The sequence below is a fragment of the Eupeodes corollae genome, chromosome 1 (assembly GCF_945859685.1).
Source record: "Eupeodes corollae chromosome 1, idEupCoro1.1, whole genome shotgun sequence".
In the NCBI taxonomy this organism is placed as follows: domain Eukaryota; kingdom Metazoa; phylum Arthropoda; class Insecta; order Diptera; family Syrphidae; genus Eupeodes; species Eupeodes corollae.
This window is the reverse complement of record NC_079147.1, coordinates 200,743,421-200,771,365: the sequence shown is the minus strand read 5'-3', so window position 1 is coordinate 200,771,365 and position 27,945 is coordinate 200,743,421. Positions and strand designations below refer to the sequence as shown.

At 33.1% G+C, this 27,945-nt stretch overlaps 2 protein-coding genes across 8 annotated transcripts in view; one reads left to right on the top strand and one right to left on the bottom strand.

The window, feature by feature from the left end:
- The first annotated feature begins 58 nt into the window (after positions 1-58).
- Positions 59-21,030, top strand: LOC129943380 (E3 ubiquitin-protein ligase lubel). 7 transcript variants are annotated; one of them, XM_056052777.1, is made up of 20 exons: positions 59-848; positions 5,709-5,777; positions 5,894-6,095; positions 6,178-6,329; positions 6,579-6,707; positions 7,166-7,519; positions 7,816-7,962; positions 8,016-8,271; positions 8,338-9,309; positions 11,995-12,272; positions 12,339-12,422; positions 12,481-12,726; positions 12,808-12,909; positions 12,998-13,478; positions 13,736-18,639; positions 18,696-18,962; positions 19,028-19,333; positions 19,391-19,914; positions 19,979-20,147; positions 20,449-21,030. In XM_056052777.1, exons 1-20 carry the CDS (start codon positions 843-845, stop codon positions 20,473-20,475), a joined length of 9,675 nt encoding a protein of 3,224 aa, XP_055908752.1. In that variant the 5' UTR covers positions 59-842; the 3' UTR covers positions 20,476-21,030. The 7 variants fall into 7 exon arrangements, with proteins under 7 accessions (XP_055908752.1, XP_055908750.1, XP_055908751.1 ...); XM_056052775.1 differs by having other exon boundaries at positions 7,693-7,962; XM_056052779.1 differs by having other exon boundaries at positions 60-848; positions 7,693-7,962; positions 16,868-18,639.
- Positions 21,031-22,913: 1,883 nt separating this feature from the next.
- Positions 22,914-27,945, bottom strand: part of LOC129941536 (serine/threonine-protein kinase meng-po) — a 39,577-nt gene continuing 34,545 nt past the window's right edge. The window contains exon 2 of the mRNA XM_056050208.1: positions 22,914-26,573. Within this exon, the coding sequence (XP_055906183.1) occupies positions 25,228-26,573 (1,346 nt within the window). The 3' untranslated portion in view covers positions 22,914-25,227. The remainder of the gene's footprint in view (positions 26,574-27,945) is intronic.

The window sequence follows — 27,945 nt, the reverse complement described above, 5'->3', positions numbered from 1 at the left end:
ACTTTAAGTTTAGAGACTTTTATCTGTCAGTTTAGTAAAAACAAAATTTCTCCAACAAATTTAGTTTATTTCGGGATTCGGTGGCCACTGAACGTCTACTAGCTCTAGACACTCTGTAAATCACCACCAAAAGAATTTGATTTTGTCGGTTTTTCCTTTTTGTCAGAAAAAAAAAACAACACAACACAAGAAGAAAACAGCCTCGCAGGAAGTATTCTTTTCGTCACTCTCGCGGCACTATGTAAAATAGAAAAATAGATCATTCGAATCTGAAAAAGTTTTTGAATGTTGAGGAATAAAAAGTCACCTGCACTCAGAGGGGATACAAAACACCGCCGACCACAATAAAAAAATCGGGACCGAAAATAACGAATTGTGAAAAAGAACAAAACATAAACTATCGCCTTAACGAAAAGTTGATCATTTGAAAAATATAGAGAAAAAAAAACGAAACAACAGCTAATATTTTTTTAATATTCAGTGTTGAATTTTAAAAAACGTGGGTTATATAAGCAATTTTTAATTGTACTTTCTAACATATTTCTTTGTTTTTGAGTGCAAAACACTGTGAAAAAACAGATCCTTGCCAAAAATAAGGAGAAAGTTCAAAATAGTTCATGTACTATTTTCTTTTTTTAATTTTGTTGAGCAAAAAGTCTTATTTTCTATCTGATGTGTGTGTTTATAAATAGTTGCAATTCTAAAATAATCCATAAAATATACCCTGGGATAAGAACACAGTCCCCCTTTTAAAACACCATCAACATTCAACACGACGATCTGCAAACTTATTTGAAAAAAGAAATATCTACAAAAAAGGAACAAAATTCTATGATTTTAAAATGAATGTGAGTCTTTATAACATAAAAATTCTAATTTATTTTCAAAGAAAGGAAAAAAAATAATTAAAAATTTTGGAAAATGTGCAAAATTTCATTGGCGGAAGAATAAACCGTCGTCGACATCAACCAACTATCTCTCTTTTGAATTCAAATTAAAATAAAAAAACTGATTTCGAAAAGAATCTTGTAGATATTTTTATTAATAGATTGGGATACACAGGCATCTTATAGTGATTTTTCTATCTCTTGTAGGTTTTTCTTTTCTTTTAATTTATTTTTTGTTTTTCTTGAGTTAAAAGTTTATGCGGTGCTCTATGCATTTAAGAACCCGGCATTCTAGATCAATGGTGCAATAGCGATTTTGTTTTTTCTCATTTTCCCTTACAGGAAATATGTGACACAAGAAATCATGAAAAACAAAGAGGAAATTGTTATTTTTGATATTAATATAAATTTAAGAAAATTGCATTTTATATTTGATGTACAATTATTGTGGTTAGTGATTTTTTTACAATAGTTTTACTGTGGGTGGATTTTGGGTCTTTTTTTATTTTAAATAATTTTAAAATGTATGACGGACTTAATAGATTTTATACACATGTTCAATTTATAAGGCACTCAAAATATAATGTATCACGGTTTTTCATTCAACACTAGCAACATGAAGAGAAGGGGATTTTCGTGTATAGTAGAAAAGAGGTTTAGGTCATAAATATATTCTTTTATACAAAAAGACACACCTAATTTTTGTGAATCATATTTTTCATAAAACCACCTACGCATTCAACGATTAAAAGAAATACATTTTAATATTTTTAGGTTGATATTGTCGCAAACAAAATCAATTGAGTATGCATGCGAAAAATTCGTAAAAAGATGTTCTTTTTATTTATACATATATTTAACAAAGTATTGGATTCATGGTAAATAGACAAACAATTATAATCAGTGGAATTAAATACAAAATTTATGTGATAAGAACAACAAATAAAGCTAAGTATACACGATTGGAAGATCTTCCAATACTTGCAGATGTCATTAATTTTAAACTTGGAACTTTACTTGAGTATCTTTTACTTGCAGAAAGTACAAACTACAGTATCATTAACAAAAAAACTCATTACAAAGGTAGCAAGTCCATCATAAGTTTTGTTTTGTGTTGCTAAGATTCCTTTTCAATATGACAGGAAATCCGCTTACACTAAACATTAAATTAATTAATTGTATAGGAGATAAATAAATCATAGAGTAATAAAGTTCAGCTTTCAATTGAGTGAAACAACATAAGAAACTGTCAGTTTGAAAGAATTAGATTTGACTTGATAGTTAGGGAGACTTTTCTTGACAAACTTTCAAGTCTACTTTCCGATAAAATTGCATTAAAAAAATGGTTATTGTTTCGCTTTTTTTCATATTTCATATTTTTTTTTCGTGCAAAACACGACCTGTTATTTTAGGTTCTGAAATAAATTTGCATATTCTCTCTCATCTGTCGAGAAAATTGTCTTTCAATGAGTCGATCAATTTTATTGTTTTTTAAAATCTTTCAACAGTGTCAGTAGACAAACTATTAATTAGAATCGGAAAGTTTTGACTAGATATAAAATTGGCAATTGTCACCCAATGGGGTTCTACTTGAGAAATTTGACAGTTCGACCAATATTGGAAGATTTTTCAACAGTGCATATGTAGGTACTTAGCTTTGGTTTCTGTTGGTTGAATTTATAATTGTTCTTGTTCAATTTTTGTAAACATAAATGTAAACAAATCTTAGAAATAATCACTTTTGTTTTAAAAAAATATTATATCTGTACTAATTTATAAATGTAAGGAAAGTGGAAACAGGAGATTTAAGTTTTTTACCTTCTTTTAAATAGGTATATTGAAAAACTGTATGGAAAACTTCATATTAGGTTGATTTTATCGATCATGATCAAAAATCCGAAATCAGAAGTCATTTTGTAAGCAAAAGCACTTTTTGAAAGCCACGTCTACACAATACCGATCAACATATTTCATTACAGAGGAGTGCGAGAAGTGCAGTGTGTATAGATTTGGCCAGTTTATACTTCTAAGAATTCTGATAATTTTCCCAGACGTATTTTTTTCAACCAGAAATAAATTAAACTTTGCATTTAGTTTCATCCTTTTCTTAATTGTGAGATTTTATTAATATTTCGGAGAATACGGAAACCTCTGAGATCTTGGAAACATAAACTCACCATTTAACCTAATGTTATTTTACTTTTCGAAATTCACAACATATCTTTAATTTAAATTGTTTGTATCTATGCACCTTGACAGCAGTTTAGTCTAATATTTTAAGCAATTCCTAATTTCGTGAACTAGTTTCAATTGACATTGGCAGTATTATTATTGTTTTTAAATGACTCACACCAAGAATTTGTTTTTCGTGAATACACTTTTTTGATCATGAAAATAAACATTAGTATCAACTATTGTCCAGTACTCTGACATTAACTACCAATCAAAAATTTGACCAGCTTATATTTCTAAGATTTCAGAGATTTCCGTATCTCAGCAATATAAACAAACTTTTTCATACGAATTTCTTTTGTCTGAAATTTTACAATGGAATTTTTATGATTCGATTCTTTAACAAATATCTTATTTGATTGCCTGCTCTGTCAATCCGTCTGAGAAAATTGTCTGAAATCATAGAAACATAAACTTTCGAATTCTCTATTTACATTGTTGTCAGGTTTTGTTCCAAATGATAAAAATGGATTTTGTGTCTGCTAAGAAGATTTGTGTCAGCAACTTTCAAATGAGATAAAAAAACACGATTTTAAGTATAAACTAATAATGTTGTTTCTGGCATATTTACATTTGTCGATGTAACCGATTTATACGAAATTACGAACCATCATCATCTTAACCGTTAGGATATACAATTCAAGGAAACCCCAAAACAATTGAAAATATCAAACTCTTGTGATGCATTAAAGTATTTAGGAGCAAGGCAACTTTGTGTGTATGTTTACACAATTTGTTCGCGATTTTCTCCGATAGCAATACACTGCCAAAATATTTATCCTCCAATTGGGTCAATTCTTCAATCGGATTTTTTCCCGATCGTTTATTTTGATTAGGTTTGATTATCACAGAAAGTTGTTTGTAAGTTTCGATGCATGAATAGGTTTTTGACAGTTTCTTAAATGAGAATTTTTTTTGACAATATACTGTTTTAATTGCTTTCTCCTTAAACAAAGCACAACTCATTATTGATTTTATTTTCTTCAATCAATACAATATGTCGATCGACATTTTTACCAATTTGATTAGGGTTTTATATTGGTTGACTTGGAATAAAATATTTACATTTATACCAAAGCCGATTGTCCGTACGTACATCTCTTTGACAGTGACACTTAAGGGGGTATTCTAGTCTAGAGACATGAATTTTAGGTAATTTTTGAAGTGCTGTAGAAAAAAGCAAGCAACAATTTTACCATCAATTTTTGTATACATTATTTATTCACATTAGAAGCATACAAAAAAATAAAAAAGTTAAAAAAAATCAAAATTCCGTTAGTTATCAGCTGATAAAGTGGTGCGTCTTAAAAATTTGGTGCGTGACCATACCCAAGATTTTAACTCTCCTAGAAATCTGAAATCAAAAACTTAAAAAGATTATTAATCTACAATAATGTCGCAATGTCTGGAACTACGAAAAAGTTATAAACATTTTTTTTTACAAAATGGCGACTGCCTAAAAAAAAAAAATTACCACTCTTTTGAACATTCTTCGATTTGTTAAAAATAGTAAAAACGAAAATTTGGGGATGGCCGTAGTTCCGGATGTAGACAAGTCCCTCTTAAAATTTCAAGTAAATCGGTTCGGCAGAACCTAAAAAATCGTGGGTATCAGATTCAAAAAGACAGTTCTGAGAAAAACACGTTTAAAGTACCCCATTATGTCTTTTGTTCTATTAGTTGCAGCCCAACCAATTTGGATGGCTGCTCAGCAAAATACTTATTTCTCCGAAAATAATTTGAATTTGGGAAAATCCTCTCGTAGACATATTCTTAAATAGTTAAACTATGAAAATATGAAAAGAAAAAAAAATCGATCTTTTTTTATTTCTAGACCAGAATACCCCCTTAACAAAAACCAATGAACTAAATATCAAAGTAAAAGTATGTTATTTTGCACTCTATTTTTGTTTGATTCTCGTGATTCTTAAATTCCTTGAATTCAAAATTTACCAATGATTCAAACAGATTTTTTAAATGGACTAACAATGGGATTTTACATGAATTAAATTTATCAATTTATTTTTGATCTGGATCTGACAGAGCACAAATTTCCTCTGTTTTTTGCATTTAATGGGGCAAAATAAATTGATTTACTTTTGATTTAAGATCAAATCTGCAGATCTGGATTTTCGTCAGATTTAACCCTTTCACAATTCTAATAATTTTTTTTACAAACGTCGCAAAAAAACGCAAAATTATGAAAAAAAAATTATTTTTGAAGGAATGAATTCTGAATTTGTTCTTTTAAAACCAAATAAGAAACAATGAAAAATAACTAGTCAGAACTGACTAGATTTTTAATATGCATGCACAAATATTCATCACAATTTCCTGTGGGAAAAAATTGAAGTAGACTTTTTAATTGTTTTGATTTTCCTTTATTGAAACTAGTAGAATAATAATTAATGAATATCGATTTTTAATACTGGTTCTCATATAATTGAGAGCATTTCACTTTCAATATTCTTCCATTTGAACTGAGCATCGGATTTTTTATTAAGTTTGAATTTTCATTGGACAAACTATTTTCTAAAACATCTATTTGTTTTATTAAATTTTAAAATTATTTATTCTTTTAAATTTTAGAATTCATCGTTCAGAACAAATACTTTACCAACAAAACTGAAAGTGGAACGCTCTATGCCTAAATGGGTGGTAAGTATATAAAAATATACATATACCCTATTCAATAACTATACATGCCGTAAAAAAACATTATCTGTTATATTTTCTTCAATTTGGAAATCTTTCAAAAATAATATTTACATTAGACAGAGGCAAACGACCGAATTGGCCCCAAGCCACCACTACCACCACCCTCAACTAATGGCGGAGGAGCTTCGTCAACTTTCCGACCACCAGCATTGCCGCCAAAAAAGAATCAACCCGAACCCGACTATGAAGTTATTGAATTTTCTGGTCAACAATATTCGAACGAACCGACAACGATAGCAATGCGTCCAAAAACTCCTGGTAAATATTTAATGATGCAATGAACAAAAACAAACCAAATACTGGAGAGATGTAATTTTTCATCAAAAACATCTATTTTAAGATGCAAGACGCCCCGAATCTGCAATGAAATGCACTTTATGCGGTTCCAACAGTCCCTGGGTAACGTGTGACGAATGCGCTCAACAAATATTTTGTGCATCATGCGATGATATGTTCCATAAGCATCCCAAACGAAAGACACATCTGAGGAAGGTAATTATCATCATCTTCACCACCGTCTGATGGATGGTGATTATAAAAGCTGACGAAAAAGTCAATGAGTTTTCCAAAAAAAAATATCATAAGAAAAGGAACCCAGTTGACCCAGTTTCAATTATATCAATTAAGAAAATTAATTACCTAAGCAAAAATTTTTTCGAAAGTCGTAAAAAAATAGACAACTATTTTTAGAGACCTCCAATTTGTGTCTATATATTAACCCAATAACTGTTTATTTTGTAGGCAATTGAAGTAAAAAAAGGAACTACACCTCTTATCCCACCAAAAGCCTTAACTCCAACTGCTCCGGTTGCACCTCCACGTCGTAATAAAAAGGGAATGCCATCACCAATGCCACTTCGAAGGGATCAGGTACGACACTGCATCATCTCATAAAAAGAATTTAGATTAAAACGGAAAAATCAAATTTTATAAAGTGTTCAAAAAAGTGTGTTCCGTATGATTTCAGCTCAAAAACAAAAATGAAACAAAAATTTATATTTGTAAATTTTCATTCCTCGAATATTTAAATTCTGATACAAAAAAAAAACTAAAAACAAAATTACAGCAAAATTCCATTTACTTCTAAATATTTAGCCTGAGATGTTGTTTTTATCTTCAAGTTATTTTTCTTCATAATATAAGCAGAGCTTTGTGTCACACTCTTTTTCCAAACTTTCTATAGCATTGTTAACTTACATACATTTGTTTATTTGAACAAAAATAAAATTAAAAAACTTCCCGGTCTTTTCAATTTGACAAAAAGAAAAATCAGTAGTTTATTTTTTTGAGCACAAAAAAAGGCAAATAACTTAAGAACTTAATCCTAGGTGATAGGTTCTACAGCAACAACACCATCAGTCTCGCCGGTGCCTGGAAGCCAGCAACAACAACCAGCTGCATGGCAAGATCGTTTAGGTTCTTTGCGAAGGGGCCTTAACTTAGGCAATCGACCATTACCAGAAACACCAAGAACTCCCAGCGATGGAGTTTCGTCAAGATCAACTACACCAAATAGCAAATCAGTTTTCGATCAGATTCAAAAGCCTCCATCGATAACGTTGGAGAAAATAAAAACTAAGGCCAGTGCTACACTTGACAGAATGGCTTTGTTGCAGCAGAGATACCGACAACATAAGCAGTCAAAACCAAACGAGAAAATTGCCAATGGACAAAGGGAGCAAGTATGTTCCTAATTTTTCTATAAATTTTGACAAATTGTCATTGATCGATAGTTTTCATTGAAATTTCAAAACGTGAAAAATATAATTTGAAAAACTGTCAATTGATGACCACTCACAATTTGTTTGTCAATTCATTTTTCAAAGAACCCCTTTCATTACCAACATTTTTCCAGAATTTACCATCCGACCAATGGTCAAACATATCATCGCCTTCACAATTTCGGTCTGGCAGCATGTCATCTGGTATCAATTCATTTGACTATCCTGACGATACACCGTTTCATTTTAATCAACAGATGTCCATGGGTGGCATGAGGGGTCAAGGTTCTTCGGCAAGAAATATGAGTACTTCGGTATTTAATTTAAATCAAATGAGTCAACAAAGGCATCATAGGGATCAGCAATCACCCATGTGGATGGGTGGCGGAAGCCAAATGCAACAGGTATAGAATTTAGCTGACAGCTAAAATATAATTTTAAAACACTACTATTTCAGGCGCAATCAATGGCTCAGTTAAACTGCATTAATTGTCATAGCCACGGAGGCTGGAATCAGTCTCATCAGCATTCAGAAGATTGGCCAGGTGCAGCAAATTCGAATTTGAATCGATCGAATATGAGTCTGAATGTGACACATGGTTTCTATCCGAATCCGCATAACCAACACATGATGCATGCTCCACCCGTATTTATGAACATGCCCGGAATGTATCCATATCCAATGGGAATGCCTGTTACAGCAATGAATCCAGGTATTACTTTGAATGAATGCTTCCAAATTTACATTTTAACTCAAACACTTGTCACTTTTGTTTCAGGTATGATGGGAATGCCGTCATCAGGGAGGTCTCGGGTACAATCTCGTGCCAGTTCGAGAGTTCCCTCTCCAACTCACAGTCGAAAGTCTATGCAAGTTCGCAGCAAGAAACGAAATGATTTCAGTGAAAATGAACTCACAGATGATGAAGACTCCGAAAACGATGATCGGCGATCATTAATGTCACAACGATCAGGAATGGCAAATGCACGACGCACTCGAAGGCTATCAAGTGTTTCGCAAGCTTTGGAGCAAGATGAGCCTAGAAGTCTTAGAACAAAGGCAATGAGTTCGAGAGATCGTCGAGGACCTTCTATGCCAAAATCTGTACAAGACGACTGGACCTCGTCCAGGAGGCCTTCAATAGCTACTAGCAATGCGAATTCTAATTTCAATTCATACCGAAAGGTTTATTCAGATTCACCAATTTCACCAGACTCCGAGGCTTCAGAAGCACCACCTACCAGAGCCTTGGTACAGGCTAAAATTCAGGAAAAAATGAAAGAATCATCTTCGAAGACCAAATCAAAACCTCTGGTATTAAGTGACAATGAAGAACCTCCTCAATCTCCGGGGCCAAAGAGTCCATTTGAAACAGAAGAAGTTGAATACCAAAATGGCCAAGATTTGAAACAATCCGAAGAGACTACCACTCCAATAGCCAACACAATCGCCGAGGATAGTTCTTCACTTGGCCCACCACCTTCGACACCCGAACACGAGTGGGAATGTGAATTCTGCACATTTGTCAACGAGCCTAAGACTAAAATTTGTTCCATATGTTGCAAGACACCCAAACAAGCTCCACAAAAAGCTTCCCAAAAACAACCTACAGTAACATCAGCATCTGCAAAAGTTTCAACATCTACAACAACAACAACCACTGGTGTTACCAATGGCATAGCAAAGTTGAAAATATCACAACAAACTGAAGACGAATCTGAAGACTACACATCGGCGGCTAAGAAGAAAGGTAGGAATAGAAAAATTTCATTTTTCCTCGGCACCAAAAACTAACTCGAAAAAAGCCAATCAATGGAACTTTATACTTTTGATTAGATTAGAAATTGTTAATAGTAATATTAATTGTTTTATGTTGTTGTTGTGCAAAACTACCTTCCTAACGAAATACACCTTGACATGATCTACATAAATGTTGTTTCTCTTAAATAAGGATTATTTTTGTGTGTTGTTATTGTTGTTCTTGTGTTTTTTTTTCAAGTTTCAATTTTTGCAATCAATTGAATGCTTAATGAATCTGTGAATATCAAAAGTGTAAACCAAAGAATTGTAGAACTGACAGATGATGGTTTAGACTACATTAAAATCCTTAAAGGATTAAACAAAAAATTGACTTTTTAAATTTGACAAGGAAGCCTTTTACACAAAACTTTAAACAAAACATCAACTTTCAGTCAAAATAAAAAACTTGATCAGCTGTCATAATATTCAACTTCGGAACTTTACTTCACTAAACCCTATCTTTAGATGAACATACAAAACCAGCGGAAAACTTTATTGTTTACAAAACATTCCTTAGATAACAAGACTTGTATTTTGAATTCGACAAAAAAATATTACTTATTCGTTTTTAAATTTGACAAGCACACAAAACATTAAATGGGATTGTGCAGAAAATAAATACGTTGCATAGTAATAAACTTTCAGTCAAATAAAAAATCTTGATCGGCTGTCATTTTGACATTATTTCATTTTTATTTATAAATTTTGCTCAAAAACGTAAAAAAATTGTATTTAAAAAATCTTCTGCTAGTACCAACACCATTATTACCTTCCCAGGTTACAATTCCATAATAAGTTGAGTTTTGAACTAAAATTGTGTTCTTAATAAATAAAGTTATAAAGTTCAGTTTTCATTAGAATACAAAAAATATGATCAGCTGTCAGTTTGACATATGTAAGTAGTATGATAGTGATAGCCCATTAAATAAAATCTATAGTATTATCAACGATACGTTCGCCGTAGCATCCCTTCAAGGTGACGTTTGAAGTTTTATACACTAAAGTTTAGTAAAAAAAAACTGCAAAAACTAATGTCGCCATAGCCACTAAGTGCCCCCCCATGATGGTAGCACTATAGTTTTTTTATACAAAGGAGATAGAGAAAATCTCTTCTCAACTAGATTTAACGTCAACTTTCCAATAAAGTTGCCTTAATTTGAAGGAATATTGAAACTCTCTTAACCTTGAATGGTGAGTAGGTTTAGACGACATAAGGGACTTGAAAGTAAGTCAAGGTTCCATCATCTGAGAGCTAATCATAATTTTTTATTCAACTGCAAGCTAAACTTAGTTACTCTGTGATTTATTTATTTTCTGCGCAATTCTATTCGATATTTTATGTAGAAGGGTTCCTTGTTTAATTGAAAAAAGGAATAATTATTATTTTTTTTAAAATACAGAATACATATCTTGATGGAATTGTAGCTTGTCTGAGAAGTGTGTTGCAGACAATTATGTTTTTGGTAGTTTTTGTACGATTAAGTGAAACATTAGTGAAGTAATGTTTTGAGTTTAAAGTTCATGTCACTGGAAATACTAACTAGTTGCCTTGGTCAAAATGTACGTTCAAAGAACCATATTGACAGCAAATAAAGTCTCTTATTTGGATTAACCTGCCCAATTTTTCAGCTATAGTGTCAGGCCAACTTTACAATACTCAAAATAAGAATTTTCCGAACTCAAATGACCTTTCAGTAGTAGTACCCGTAGCGTGACGGTTAATGCCTTGGACAGTCATGCAAGGGGTCTTGGATTCAATCCCTGCCTGTGCCACCTAACTTCTTTTCTTTTACTGCTTCTTGCGAGGAATTGACAAATCCTACAAGAGTAATTCTTGTAATGAAAAAATGCTTTCTCAAATTAGCCGGTCGGATTCAGCATATAAACTGCAGGTCCCTTCTATCTCTGACAACATTACTCGCACACATTTTTTAAATGATCTTACACAACATACCATGGAGAAAACCGTTTTTATGAGACTTTTTACAAATTGTTAAAAACTCCAAGTGGAATAAATAAACGAACAGAAAACGAATAAAGTATTTGAAGGTTAACACCTTTTTCGGTTATTTTACCGAAAAAAGAAAATTTAAGTAACAAGATAACAGTCGATTTAAAAATTATTTGGCATAACTTCATAAAAAGGATACATTTAGTTTAAGAAAATTAAAATTCAACTTAACAACTATTTCATTAAAAGAAATTGAAATAAAAGTCTGCACCTGACGATTTTAAAATTAAAATATTTTTAATTCACTAAATTTAAAAATCAAGTCAGAAGAACACAACCGTGCGGCACTCTATGGTAAAGGGACTAAGTTTAGTTTTTTGAAAAAATAATATCAAAAATATATATATAAAAAAAGGCCTAACCTTAACCCTACCCGTGGCATGATGGTTAGTGCCTAGAACTATCATACAAGAAATCTTGAGTCATAAAAAAATGCTTTCTCAAAGTAAAAGTTCGGATTCGGCATACAAACTTACACACAGGAATGGTTAAGAGTTGTAAGGCACTAAGCTCAGTACTCTACGAGATTTCACCCCACCTAGTTTATTTATTTATTAATTATAAAAAAAAATAACTACACACACTTTTTTTAAATATAAGTAATGGAATTTCATAATTTCTTAGAAATGGAACCTATCGATGATATTTGGGCAACTTTAGACGAAAACATTCAAGCTGAGGCCAAGAAAGCTAAACGTAATGCTGAAACTGCAATTGAATACAAAAAAGCAGAAAAAGATCAACAAAATTCAACATCTTCGTCAACCACTGTTGTTGCAAAAGAGAGTAAGAACAAAGTTCAAAAAGTCTCAACAGGTTGTGGGCCTTCGCCACCAAAAGAAATCACAAGGGAATTAAGATCAACGGCGACATCACCAGTGCCACAAACTATGGCCACTCAGGTAATTATTAAAACAACAATTTAGTTTCGTAAACCTTCCTTTTTGAAACCTAATTTATAATTGTAGACGTATGATACTGTGGTTCCAAAGAGAATCGAGGAAAATAATCTTAAAACAATATCAACAGAGATGCCAACTAGTGATTTTCAGGTATTCATTCCATAAAATACCTATAAACCAACATTTGTTGACCCATTTTTTCTAACAGAATCAATCTTTTACGCCACCAACACGAAATTTCAGTCCCAAGGAGATGTTCATGCCGATGATGCCTACAGAGCCTACAACGTCACGAGAAGCTGAAAATATGGCTTTAATGGATAGGAATATGAGGCTTTATAGAGATGGGCCAGCTGAAAGATATCGCAGTTCTACAGATATTCGGTCCCCTGATCTATCTTCCGCAGTTCAGGCTAGTCGAACTCAAATACCGGACTATATTTCCCTGCAGAAGGTATGTGAATTATTAAAGTTTTACAAACTCACTTTTTCATATCTCACTCACTCATCCGCAATAATTCCCCCCAATTTATAGGCTCAAACATATCACAATGACATATTCTTTGATCCATATGCGACATCTAAAAGAAATGAGCCTGCCCGAGACCCTGAGATTGAACTATTTATGATGCTTAAAGTATGTGTGAATCATAACCTTAACAAATTGAAAGAATGAACAGTCAAATTCTGAGTCTTGGGCTAATGATTAATCCCTTATTTTATAGGAAGCCGAACATTATAAGTTCACTGCTGAAGAATTACATGCAGCCTTAAAGAATTGTGGCGATACACATCCGATTGTTTGGCTCCGAGATAACTGGTCTAAATTAATCCAAACTGTTCAGAGTCTAGCAACAAAATATGGCCAGGAACGAATCGAGAATGTTATTGGAACTATTTCTGCTATTGAAGCCCGTGAAGCCCTCCGTTTGCATGGAGGTAATGTTTGGCAGGCTATATCTGAATGTGTCGAACAGCGACAGCGGAAATATCTTGAAATATCGGCCAAGGGAAATTATTCCCGGGAAGATATTGTTACAGCTCTGACAGCTCATCATGGCAATATGGATCTGGCGCTACTGGACTTAAGCAAGACTCAGTTAAAACCGTTTTTGATGAGAGTGTGGGGATCTCCAGGAGGAGTTGAGAATGAAAGTGTTAATTTTATGCAACCACAACCTCTACCACCGTCAGTTCCTAAAAGTGGTTAGTAGCAAATAAACGTAATAAGTCGGAACCTAAAATTTGATACTACTTACACACATAAACTCTGTTTTTGGAACCTTTAACCGATTTTTGTATGATCTTTTAAAGAAACCATTAGTTTGTTTTTTATTTTTGGTTTGTAATTTTGTTTTTCTTTGATTAAATTAGTTTTTAGATAAAATCTGCTTTGTTTTTTCTTTTTTGTTTCTTTCGTCTTACACAATTTATTTTTATTTTTGCAAAATTTACTTTTATAGAAATCAGTTCTCCAATTCATGAATTTCTTGCTGCAAATGCAGAACAAATAGCATATACACAAGATCAAGCTTCATACAGAAATACATTATCATCTATGAATAGTCCGCTCGAAATCAAAGAAGATGGATTTGGCTGTCAGTCTCAGGCCAACAGTAACAAAAATGTCTTGAAAGATCTCGAAATTCTAATTGGTAATATGGAACAGGTGCAAGCTAAGCAAAACAGTCAGAATCTTCGAAATATGGAAGATATGTTGGGGAATCTTCTTGCAAAGAAACCTCTTGAGCCAGAATTAGATTCAGAGTCGGAAAGAATTTTTATGAAAAGTCCAATCTATTCGAATAGAAATGTTGCTAATAACAGCAAGGCGGGTGATGACGTAAAGAACTTTGTTTGGCAACATATTCAAGATGTTGCCCCGAATCTAGTTGAACAAGTCGAAAGGGATCTTCTTGAGCCATCACCACCAGTTCTTGAAGTTGAGGAAGCCGAACGCCTGGTTGAACCTCCTCCAATAGACCCAGATGAATTTCTAATGGAGGAAATAATAAGACCAAATTTAAAACATTCGACAAAAGAGGAAGAACCGGAGAATGAGATGGAAGATATTAGTGCAATGGAAGACTTCAAGCCTTATGAAGATAGGGGCTTACTAAGAAAACAAACAGAAGAATATGAACTAAAATCTTTTAAAAATGCTTTCCGTCAAGTATACAAAATGACAAAAGCCCCTGAATCATCCAGTGAAGAAGAAATCAGCGAGGAAGAGTCTAATGACGAGGAAGACAGTCAGGAAGAAATATCTTCTAGAGGTGCACTAATTCGTTCTACTATAAATAAAACTGCGGACTCTGAAATCAAGAATTCACCCACAGTTCACCAATCGGACTCTCCTGCGATTCAAATAAAAACTGAAAAAGTATTATCTGTCTATAAAGAAAATAAGCCTTTAGAAGAACAAAATGCTGAAGAATCTCCGAAGAACACAACTGATGCAAACAGTGTACAAAATATTACAATTACTAACGATTTACAATCATCTAGTTTTGAAATAAATGAAGAAATGAAGAAAGACAAAATTGTGGGCTACAAAGGATATACCTTTCGTTTTGGGTTTAATAGTTCAAGAAGAAATAGAAGAGCAAGGAACCGGCGTTCAATAAAACGAGAAAAGAAAACTACTGATAGTGAAGTTGAGGAAAATGAACCTGAAGAATCTACTTATATTGAGGAGCAAAATGCTCTTTCTGCATCGGCAGTTCTTCAGAACCAAGACCAAACAGCCCAAAATGAAAAATTTGATGTATCTACAGAACAACCAACTGAATATACTACTCTTAATAAATCTGAACTAACTTCAGAATCTATTACAACTGAAGAAATCAGAAATGCAACTGAAAATCTTGAAGGTGCGTCTCTACAAAATAGATCCATTCAGCCAGGAAACAATAAAGAACAGCAAAGTCCTAAAAAAGCTAATAGAAATGTGAAGAAACGTTCAAATATCCCATCACGTTCAAAAACTAAGCAAAATACAAATTCTGAAAATACTTCTCAAAAGATTCAACAAAAGAAAGAAGATGTTGAAGCAAACATTTCAGAGGCCATACAGACAGAAAAGTCACTACCAAAGACTTCTGAAACTGAAAACAGTCAAAATAAAGTAGATGTCATAATTAATAGTCCAAACATCTCTACCTCCATTCCTGAACTTGAAAGATCTAAAAGTCAAACACCCAGTCTGCCAACATCAGCTCTGAAAGAAATAAATCAATCTGATGAAGCTGACACTAAACCCTCTACAAGTTCACCTCGTAAAGCATCACAGCTTAAAAAACCTAAAGCTCGAATCACTGAAAAGAAAATGGTAACTACAAAAACCGATGAGCATTCTTCCAAGCCTTCAAATAGTTCTTTAACACAAATATCACAAGAAGTTTCTACCACAGACAGCTTTAAGGCAATTCAGTCAGTGCAACATGAAAACACAAATTTGCATAAGTCCTTAGAATCTTTGAACACAAAGATTACTGTCAAAGAAAATACATTTAATATACCTCTTACTGGAGAATCAAATATTCCACAACAAAGTTTGTTCAACGAAGAGACAGTTTTGCCCACAACTTCAAAAAAGAAGCCAACTTCAAAGATTCCAGTAAAACGAACAACAAGCTCAACCAGCCTTAAATCTATAGAAAGTGTTTCAACCTCCTTGACACCAACTCCTACAACAGAATCTTCTTTTAATTTTGAAGGCCCACAAAGCCTCAGTAAAGATCAAAAAGATCTCTCAACTGAAGATGAAGAATTATTTCAGGATGTTCAGAGTTCGTCATCTGAAGAAGAAGAAGACGAACCAAATTTCTATAATGCAATCGAGGATATTACTCAGACTCCATCGATTGCTCCACCTATAGACAATAAATCAGTTTCAAAAGAAGATGATGATAACTCAGATCAAGAACTTTTCAGCATAGGCAGTGAAGAACCAAACACTTTAAGTACTCGTGATCTAATGCAATCACCAACTTCTGAAAATGAAGTACTCTTAATACTTGAAAATCAATCTTCAATCAAGTCAGCACAAATAACACCTGTATCGAGTAATAAGTCGATTGATTTTAAATATTCCGATCCATCCAAACAAAATCTATCGGAACTTGTTGAAGATACTCAGAGATTGATAAAACAAATGAAAGAAGAAATCAACATTGATATGGCTGCTTTTGATTCAGATAATGAAGAAGATTATAGTGATGATTATTCATATGAAGAATACGAAGAAGAATATGAAGACGAAGAGGAAGAGGAGGGTGAGGAGGAAGAAGAAGAAGACAATTCAGAACAATTCGATGAAGAAGAAGGAACGGAAAATGAAGAAGAATACAGTAATGCTGATCTAGAAGGAAGTGATGACGATGAAATTCATGAAAATGAAAATCTATTGGAAGACGTACAAGAAGAAACTGTTCAGGAACAAATCGAAATAGATGATACAGAAAAAGAAAATGTATTTAGATCATTAGCACACATTTCAACTACAGAACATGCTTCATTAGTAGTCGTTAACACATCAGCTTTAAATAATGAAACTAATCAAACAGACACTGATCTTAACACTGTTTCAGTAGTTTCAGATGGTGAGCTTTTTGGAACAGGTGGTTTAATTGATGAAAACGATACTTCTTCTCCGAAACAGGATATTATAGGAGCGGCTACGAGTTCAGACCCAATTTCGGAAAATGACTTTGCCATTGAGCTTACAAATGTTGAAAGTGATTTAATAGATTCAACAATAGTTAATGGTCTGAAACTTGTTCAAACAGAAATGGAAAAAGTTCTTCAATCTGAATCTCAAAGCTCGGAAGCAATGGAAGATAACAAACCTTCAACAAGCAAAGCTGTGCAAATAACAAAAGAAAATAAACAAGTTCAACATTTAAAGAAGACACTTCAGAACAAATCACAAAGCCAACGTAATAAATCAAAAATACCAAGCGTAACTAAAAATAAGCTCGATAATGTTATTATTGATCAAAAGGAAGAAACAAAGAGCTTCCAAAACGCAAAAGGCACCGATTCATCAAATGATGAAGCTTCTTCGAATTTAGAAAACTCTTCAGAGTATATATCAGAACCTTTGCAAATAAACACAATTGCGTTGGTACCTAATGCAAAAACAAAAGAAGAACAATCAATTACCGAAGAAATAACATCTCTTCTTGAAACAAAATTTATTGAGTCGTACAATGAGCTTTCAAAAAGTCAATCAAATCAAAACTACCCCGTGACACAAACTGAAATCCTTGAAATAAACGAACCATCTTCATCAAGAACAAGCTCTGAATTAAATATTCAAGAACCAAAACTTCCCTCGGTATCCAAGTCACCAGAACCTAATGTTTCAGAATACGATGGGGAAATAAAAGAATCAATCCAAATTTATGAAATAAATAACACATCTTCTTCAAGCTCTGATAAAATAATTCAACAGCACACAGAAAATCATGAAGATTTAGAAAATACTACACAACTAGCTGAGTCAAATGAACCTTCTCTGTCAAGTTCCACTGATAAAAGAGTTATTCATAACATAAATGAACAGCTTTTGCAAGATAATTTGGAAAGTAACAATCAAGAAAATAATACTGAAGATTCAATAGTTTTAATTCCAAATGAAGCAAGTTCCTCACTCGTATCCGCTCTAAAAGGCCTTCTTAAAAATGAAGAACCAACCACTTCAGTAACTCAAGTAAAGGATTTAATTTCAGCAAGTTCACTGACAAACCAGATTTTTGAAGCTCAGCCATTCTTAGATAGCACAGATTTTCAAAACGGTGCAAAGCAGATATCTGTTACGCCTTCAACAAGAAAACAGGAAAATGAAAACGTTCCAGGAACATCAAAAGACTCCATACCACGAAAATCTCCACCGAAAAAAACTGTCAGTAAAATTCCAAAACCAAAAGTAAACTCAAAACCCGCACCAACTCCAACAAGATCAAAATCCTTCTCAGCACCTTCACCTATTGGGGTTTCTTCAGTTCGTGCTATACAACAAGAGCTCTTTAATAAACAAGCCCAATTGGCAAAACCTTCAGTGTCCGGCTTCCAGAGGCCTATCCCACCAAAACTTGTTCGTAAAAAATCTATCACCGATGCAATTTCTAAATTTACTCAAGCTACTTCAGAGCATACTGTTCAAAGGTCTCGAACCCAACCTAAAATTCCAAAAATACCCAAAAAGAAATACCATGAAACTTGCTTCAGTGATGATGACTACCAAGACTCAAGTTCAGAAGAGGAAGAACCACAACCTGTGGAAGTTCGTTTAAGGAAGCAGAGTGCACCCGTTTTCAGGACTTATGCCAGCATAAAGGAGCTCCAACTTGAACAGCCTGAGGTTAGTGTAATTTTTGTTTTCCAAAAATCGCATGATTCTAAAAGTGTTTTATTCAGATCTGCGCCAAAAGACTAATTGATGAGCAGTTAGTCTCAAACATGGCAGAAGCTCAAATTGCTGCTGCTCTCGTTGGCATGCGCTTTCAACAAGATGTCTCAATTTGGGCAGCTAAAGAGTGCTGTGATCTAGAACAAGCGATAGCGCTCTTACAACAAGAATGTGAACTCTGCATGGGTTCTTATCCCTTGAATCAGATTGTTTCAATGCTTAAATGTACTCATAAATGCTGTAAGGAGTGTGCGAAAAACTATTTCACAATCCAGGTAAGCATCTGAGTATTCAAATATCATAAGTTCTTAGAACTCAAGCCCTTCTTAAATTCTTATAGATTACCGATAGAAGTATTAACGACTGCAACTGTCCATTCTGTAAAACACCAGAACTTCATGATCCAAATGTACTTGAAGATGAAAATCTTGAGTATTTTTCGAATCTTGACATTTTCATCAAAAATATCGTTGAACCTGAAGTACACGAGCTTTTCCAGCGGAAACTAAGAGACAGAACATTGATGCAGGATCCAAATTTTAAATGGTGCATTCAATGTTCATCTGGATTCTTTGCAAGACCCAAACAAAAGAGGCTTATATGTCCTGACTGTGGTTCGGTTACCTGCAGCCAGTGTCGTAAAACCGTAGGTTCCATTCTTAAGGGGTGAAAGTTTAGAATTTAATTTTTTTTTCTTTTATAGTGGGAAAAACAACACGAAGGACTAACATGCGAAAAATTCCAAGAATGGAAAGATGCTAACGACCCTGAAGTACAAGCCAAAGGTGTTGCCGAACATTTGGCTCTAAACGGCATCGACTGTCCAAAATGTCGTTTCAAGTATTCCCTTGCCCGTGGAGGTTGCATGCACTTTACGTGCACTCAATGTAAATTTGAGTTTTGCTACGGTTGTGGCCGACCTTTTATGATGGGAGCCAAATGTACCGTTTCACCCTATTGTTCAAAACTTGGTCTGCATTCACATCATCCACGCAGTTGCCTTTTCTATTTGCGTGATAAAGAACCCCACACTCTGCAGAATTTATTACTGCAAAATAATGTTCCATTTGATGTTGATCCGATTGTTGTTGAAGGTGCAGGCGGCAGCAAGTCATCAGGCGGAGTTTCTTCTAAATGTCCCATTCCATTGCAAAAAGAAACCCCCAAGGGTTTGGTTGATACTGTGTGTAATACTGATGTACAGAAGGATCATGCTGGGCTATGTCGGTAAGTTTGGGAAAGGCGTTGAGACATCGAAGTTGTAGGTACTAATTCTTTTTTTCAATTTTAGCCAGCACTATGTTGAGTACTTGGCTAATAAAGTATCAAAAGCCAGTATTGACCCGTTGCCTATTCTCGATCTAACGGATTGCGTGCAGGAGCTCCGCAGACGAGGTCTTCCTCTACCTGAACGTGGGCCCTGGGACACAGATGAGATCTACAGAGATATGTGCTCAAAGGTTAGTAAACAATTTTTAATTTTTTTCCACAGAACCTTAAACTCAAATATTTGGATTCATTTAAAACTTTTTAAATATATAACAAAAGGGAGCTCGGTATTATTCATAAATATTATAGAGATCCATAAAAAGTTATATTTTTGAACACTTCAAAGTGCTCCAAAAGTCCTACCACCCAGGAGTATAATAATGTGTGTTGTGTAGCGAAAAATAGCATCTTTAACTTATATCTTCTTTATTTATGAATTTCTTTTTAAAGCATTTTCACGTTTTATTTTAATCTCTAATCTATTTTCCACAGGTTATCAAGGAGAAAATTCCTCTCTAATGAACTTGAAAATTCATCCCAGTCAAGGTTGGCATTAAATTACTGTCTTAAGCAAACAAACAACAACAACAAAAACACAAAATATCGTCTATTTATAAAATAAGAAATATCGATTTCTATCTACATAATGGGTTGAATGAATTTAATATTAAAAAATATATAGTTCATACATACAATATCTAAAGAAAATAGAAATTAAATTTACCTGTGCAACCAATTTAATTTTAAATCACTATCCAGAGCACTGTCGAGCTCTTTCAAATGGAAGGAAAGTCAGAACGAAATGAAGTGTGCCTGTGCACCAGAAATACAGTCCACTATGCACCAGTGTACGGAAGCGCATAATATGCTCTACAATTTATTTGCTTACTTAATTATATATATTTTTTCTAATCAACTTCGATCCCTTGATTGGGATACCAGGATTTTTATATATTATATTTTATCTCTTCTTATTTTTCCTATTAATGCAATCAAAGTTATACATACCTACATAAACAAATTTATTTGCATGGATGGATTCAAAATAAAGTTGATTTTATTTATTACAAAAATGGAATTCACTTATTAATAATTTATCTGGAGATTGTTTATGTCCTTAAATTGAAGAAGTAACGGTAAAGCAATTAAATTAACCCGAAAAACACTAAAACACAAAATAAAAATGAATTTACTAACCAAAAAGATCACAAACTTCAGAATTACAGCTGCATTCACAATATGAATTCACCATTTGATAGACGATGAAATTATTATTGCTGCTTTTATTTTTTCATTAGGTTCTGTATGAAAATATAGATGGCCACATTTAGACAGTCGCTTTCTTAGTGGTGAATATGTCATTCTTATGGTTAGAGTATAAGATAAGCTGTGGTAAGATCGTTTTATGGCTGGTGAATAAATGATTTTTTGAATTATTACGTTTTAATTTTCAAATAATTTTATTTAATTATCTGGATTGATTTTGAAAGACCTGATCAGGTTTCCTCAATGTTTTGAATTATTAGTCTTTAAACCATGTTGAAATGTCCCGCACAACCAATTTCAAATGTACTTTTTTAAATATCTACAGAATATTGATCAGCACAAACTTGCCAGCATCAAAAAGGCATATTAATATTTCTTTGTTTGTGGTTCATTCATAAGCTCAGAATTAATTTGATGGTTATAATTTACAATTTAAAGCATAAAGCTAGCTCATAAGTACTAAAATCTGGAAGCAGAGAAGGAGCTTTGCTAAGATAATTTAATAATTTTGATACAAGTATAATTTGAAATGTGCTGACCATGAAGAAAATTTTAAAATAAATTTTGAATAATGGTGAATAGCGGATGGTGTGAGCAATACCATGCGTCCTTGTCAGTTGTTGTTGGTGGGTTTCAGGAAGCGATCCGGAGAGGCAATTTGGGCTTCTCTGTTACCATCAGACTCTGTTGGTCCGGCGGCGGCCCGTGGTTATGTAAAAGATGCCGAGCTTTTATTGTCCGATATCAGGGTCTGTTATGAATAGCAAATCTAAATATCGGTCGTCTGGCTATAAAAGCGGAAGTAATTTGGTTTCCTATATAGTAAAGTGCAAACTCGGAGAACCTTACCTTACTTTTTATGTGGATGGGACTTATTTTAAACTATAAAGGGAAACAGTAGGTTAGAATAGAAAGAATGAGTTGCTAATGAATCAAGACCTTCGACCACCTCTTTTATGTAAAAGGGGCGTATGAGAGAAAAGACATAATTTGCCTATCGAAAGGTTTATTTAGTGTGTTTGTAGAATTTAAATCTTTTGGAAAAATAAATTCCATGACATTTAGCGCTTTGTTTGGATCTTACTACTGTATTGTCAGGGAGGTTTGGGGATAAGAGTTAACATTTTTGTTGCTAAACCATTCCTTGAGGCTGTTCTGAGACACGTTACTTCTGATCTGGGGGGTGACCTTGATTCAACATTGGAGGTAATTCTCTCAGTCTACGGAGAGCTATTTTAAGACTTCTAAAGGTACTAAAGTTACTAAATTGTCAGCGAATAGATGTGTTTCTCGAACAAAGAGGTCATATCTTCGAAATGAAATGAAGGAAATTGTTTCCTAACTGCCTTCTACATTTCGAAATGATCGTTTATTTATGTTCCAGCAGTTTGGTCTTTTAAATTCTTGTTTTCGTCAGATCAATTGTCATTTAGAAATAAATAACTGCATTTTTATACCGATCCTTTTCTAAGCTTCAGTTTGATCTCTCAAGTGCTATTCTTTTGGTTCCATAACAACAACACAAACATTAAACAAATTTAAAACACAACATAAAACTTTGACAAAAAAAATACTAATAAACAAAATTCACTTTGAATTTTCAAGAAATACTAATATATAATTTAATATCATAATTATAATTCTATGTTTGATTAATTTACTTAACAAAAACTGAATTTATCTCAAATTAAGTTTGATATTTATATAAATAAACAAAAAATACCTCCACGCAAAAATCTTCTTCGAACTCATTTCCTGGGGTTAATAAGCATTCAGCATTTGAGAGTACATTTTGGATATAAAATAAATTTTCAAATAAATTATTTTTTTTGTAGATTGAAGTTGTGAATAAAATTTACAATTTTTGATTTCAATAGATTATTTCTAAAATTCACGATATATTGCAATAAACAAACACACTGACTTATGACATTTCAAAAACATGTGCATAATAAAAAAAAATCTGATTTCTTAATTCAAATTGTGAAACCCACACACGGTCAATGTCAGATTTATTTTTTTGAAAAATAATGAAGAAAATCAATCAACGGATTATCAATTTCTTGCATAAATATTAAATAAGTTTTCTTTTTATTTTATTATTCCTTAAATAATTTATTTTTTCCCTACTGAGAATACAAATCGATAGATGCCGGATAGCCTTGACATGAGCTGATCAAAACACCAATCAAACAACGTAAAAAGGAAGATACGAATCTGGCGAAAGATTTTCTCACGAACTGCATGCAGATTAGTGAATACCTTTCTGTATAAAAATTTAAAAATATAATTTTACATATTCCCTCAAATTTTTAATTATAAAATTTTCAATCAAAACACATTTTCATGCATCACTAGATAGAGACTCATCATCAGTATCACATAAACTATTACCTATAGAAATGTGTAATTATTTGTACCTACATACTCGTATGTACATCATGGGATTAAATAGTTTCTTCCTTGTTTTTGATGATTTGCATTTTATTTACATTTGAATTTGTTTAATGAACCGTTTTGTAAAATAAAAATATTTGTTTTTTTTTCGATTCAAATTAAAAACAAACGTAGGCAAATTTGTATTTTAAATTTTTATTTAATTTCATTTTTTTTTTATATTTTCTATATTATTAATTATGTTATATGATAAGAAATTTATTTGTTTTCTTTTTTTTACAAATTAAAAAAAATATTTTAAAGATGTTATTAAAGTTACTACTATTTATAGCAAGTTTTTTTTATGTACACTTAAATATATATATTGTATAGAAAGAAATAAACGTTGTGAAAGCGAAATGCTAGTATAATTCTTTTTTAAATTAATAATTATTTTACTTTGTACGAATGCTAGAGCTTATGATGTATTTTATTTATAAAAATAACTAATTTTATTTTAATTATATTTACATTCTTAATTACTTATTTTTTGTTTCTTTTTTCTAGAATTATAATTTGACATTTTTATATTTAACTACAAATTTACAATACGATCACAAATTTTGTTCTTAATTCTCATTATTAGTTTATTAAAAAAAGCAAGATTATATAGATTTTAAGAATTGTTCAAGGCCCGTATTTCTAAAAAAAATCATAAAACTACCAAGTAGTAGAGTTGTTGGAACTAATAAATTCTCTGAATATATTCAATTAAAGATACCAAACATTATTTTTTTTTGAAGAACTGTCAGGATACATATATAAGGAGTATTATTTGAAATTAAAAACAGAAAGTTATTTTTTTTAACTTTTTTGATCTCTTTAAATTATTTGGATTAAAATAAAATCCAAGATTAATTTTAATATTTTCAAATACACATTGGAAATTATTTTACAATAGCTATGCATATGTCAAATTTATCTCTTCTGTTCTAAAATGTCAACATCATCGCTTTGTGGAATCTGACATTTAAGAAAAGTCACATGTGAAATCTAATGATCAAGTAGGAAGATTTTTCTTATCAAAATCAAATCACAAATACAAATTAAAATTGAGCATCATCGAAGTTTCACTTCTATCAATCTGTACCACAAATTTGTTGTCTCTTATATGAAGTTGACAGGTTCGTAAATTTTATGCATTATTTGCTTAATCATACGGTCCTACGTTATAAAGTTAAAGGTTAGAAAATAAGAAGCTAACACAATTTTACATAAATAACATGACATCAATATTTTGACATTTTTGATATGTTGCGTATTTGTTGTTTTTTTTTCATAATTTTTGTTTATTCTGTCAGCTCTACGAATGTTCCTACAATGGCCCAGGTTCTAAAGGTGGAGCATATACCAATACTCCACCCACTTTATTGTCAAAACATAATATTTTTGTTGCACGTTTAGTGTGAATGGTCCAAATTAAGAAAACAATTTCGATTAAGGTTTCGTGGTGGATACGCAGCAGCTATGTCGCACACACAAAAAACCTGGAGAACAAAGAGTTTCCAATTTCACAAAAGCCCAAAGAAGCCCCCAAAAATAAATTGAAGCTTTTCTCAATCTTCTAACCTACTGGGACTTGGCTTCTGAGTTTAATTCACTTTGTTGTATATCCATGACCAAACTCTCTACTGCGGTGTCAAAATTATTGTCACATGTTGACAACCAGTCTAGAACTCTCCGTCTGACAGCGCTTTGATCGATTGTTGCATCAAGCCCATAGCTGCTCATAAGTCTCTTGAGTCGGGTATTTTTGTCATCGGAAAATGACTTGGTCTCCCGTTGATTCAGATATATGCAGGAATCCTGGTCGGGTTGTGGTGAGATGAGTGTGGCCGATTTGGATGATGAAACCTTGCATTCAACCCAACGATCTTTCATGTATTTGGTGATTTCAGTGATCTTACAGCGATCTTCATGATCATGGCTTAAATACTTGCGGAAGCATCGCATCAAGCGCGGTGAAAATCGCCGAAAATTCTCAGGAATCTTTGTGGTTTTTCTTTCTTCGTACTTCATAAATGCTGCATAGCTATTGTCCTTCACCCAGTCAGCTGATTTCCATGGAGGACTTCCGGTTAAAATTGAATACAACAGAATACCAAATTGCCAAGCGTCACTGCTTGTTCGACAGATAAAGCGTTCGTTCTTAACGATTTCAATTACCTCGGGTGGAACAAAGGCCACCCACGTATGCTTCACCTTGTGCACCAGAACACCCTTCTTTGTCGTCGCCCCAAAGTCACAAAGTTTTACTCGTGAAAAATCAGGAGCAAATACCAATACATTCTCCAATTTCAAATCCCGATGAACCAAATGCTTCGAGTGCATAAAACCCAATGCAGAACTCAATTGTTCCGAGATTAGCTTACATGCGTTTTCATGCAGTCCATTCGAACCCAAATTGGCTGCCAAATCACCATATGGAGCAAATTCCATAGCAAACACATAGTAATCTTTGGTCTGGAATGCAACATTGTACGCACTCAAGATGTTCCTCTGATGGCTAAGCTGGTAGTTAAAGTGGAATTCTTTTTGGAAGTCCTTGACCGAAGTTAATTCAGCATGAACGGCTTTGAGGACGACTTGAGTGTTCGTCGGCCGGTGCAGGGCCAGCAATATCTTAGCAAAACAACCTTCGGCGACTGTTCTTTCGATTGTATATTGATCGGAAAACGTCATCAATGGTAGTTCAACATCGGGGATGACATGAATGACACCACCATCAGTATTTTCTGGTGGTTTTTTATAGACACTGGTTCGACGTGTAAAAGTTGCCGTCGGAACCAGAAGCCCGCTTTTTCCGTTGCTCGTGCCATTGCTATTAGAATTATTGTTGTTGTTTTGATTTGAATTATTGTTGTTGTTCGATGAGCCATCAATGTGTCTCATGATACGAAAAGAAAGGCGTTTTTCTGAAAAGAAAAAAATAAAGAAATCAATTAGTGGATAATAGTTAACATTTGTTTTTTATTTAGTATTTTCAATAAGCTAGTATAAATACCTATATAAATAAAGGGTGGTTACATTTTAAGGGCGGATGTTGATTTTGAATAAAACACAAATTATTTAGGAAATTATAACAATTTCTTTTTGTTGTAAGAATATTGGTATGGTTCAATTATGTATGGAATAAAATATTGGCCGAATGGCCGCTGATACCTTAGAGGATACACCTCCAACCGATAATTGTACTAATTTTCGATGATGCCGAGCCATAATTGAGGTTGTATGGCGTAATGTGCCGATTTATCTCATTTTTAGAACTTTTGCTGGGTTATCGAGGTACACTTTTTCTTTAATATAACCTGAAGGAAAGAATTCCAACAGTTTCGAATCATGTTATGTCAATAGACATCGCCAACACGCCATTGGATTTGTCACACTAAAAAGCAATTGTTTCGTTAGTTGTGTGGCAAGTGACACCGTCCTGTTAAAACCACATATACATATCTTCCTATTCGTTTCATACAGAAGAATTAATGCATTGGTTTTTCGACAGTCACTTTTGGATTATCATGTGTACTCGAATGCTGCAATTCCGCTTATTGACGAATCCACTGAAATGAAAATATTCCTAATCACAGAAGATAATTTTTTCGAAAATTGTTCATCCACTGTATCCGTTTCTTACCACTTTTCTGACAATTGCTGACGCAACGCTCGAAATGATCAAAAGACTTTAGATCTTGAGTCAATTGCACCTTGTAAGCTCGTAAATGAAGTCTTTATACATATTGTTCATTAACGACGAGTGAGCGGTGAGAGGTGGAGTTGTTGGAAAAAATACGGTCCGATGATAAACCGCACATAAACAGTCACTAATTGTGGGTGATTTGGTTTTTCGACAGTCACATTTGGATTATCATTCGACCAAATGCGACAAGATGATTTTCTTGGAAAATTGGTCATCAATTTTTTGACACCACTTATGACGCTTGAAATGGTCAAGAGGCTTTAGTTCTTGAGTTAATTGCAACCCCTAAGCGTGTAAATACAGGTATTAATGCATTTCATATATACATTCACATACATACGATTTCCTTAAATGTTTGCATGATTTTTTCAATTGTACGCACATTGGAAACGACTAAATTGAGTGAAGTGTATGACAAGCATTTTAATTTGAAAGTCCATTTTCATTATAAGCCTGAATAACTGTTATGCCTTGCTCTATTGTATATCTTTCCATGGTTAATTGATAATTGTTAAATGAAATGCAGAAAAAAACCTGACGTTTAGGTGTGGGTTTGCATTCAACATCAGCCCTTAAAATTTAACCATTCT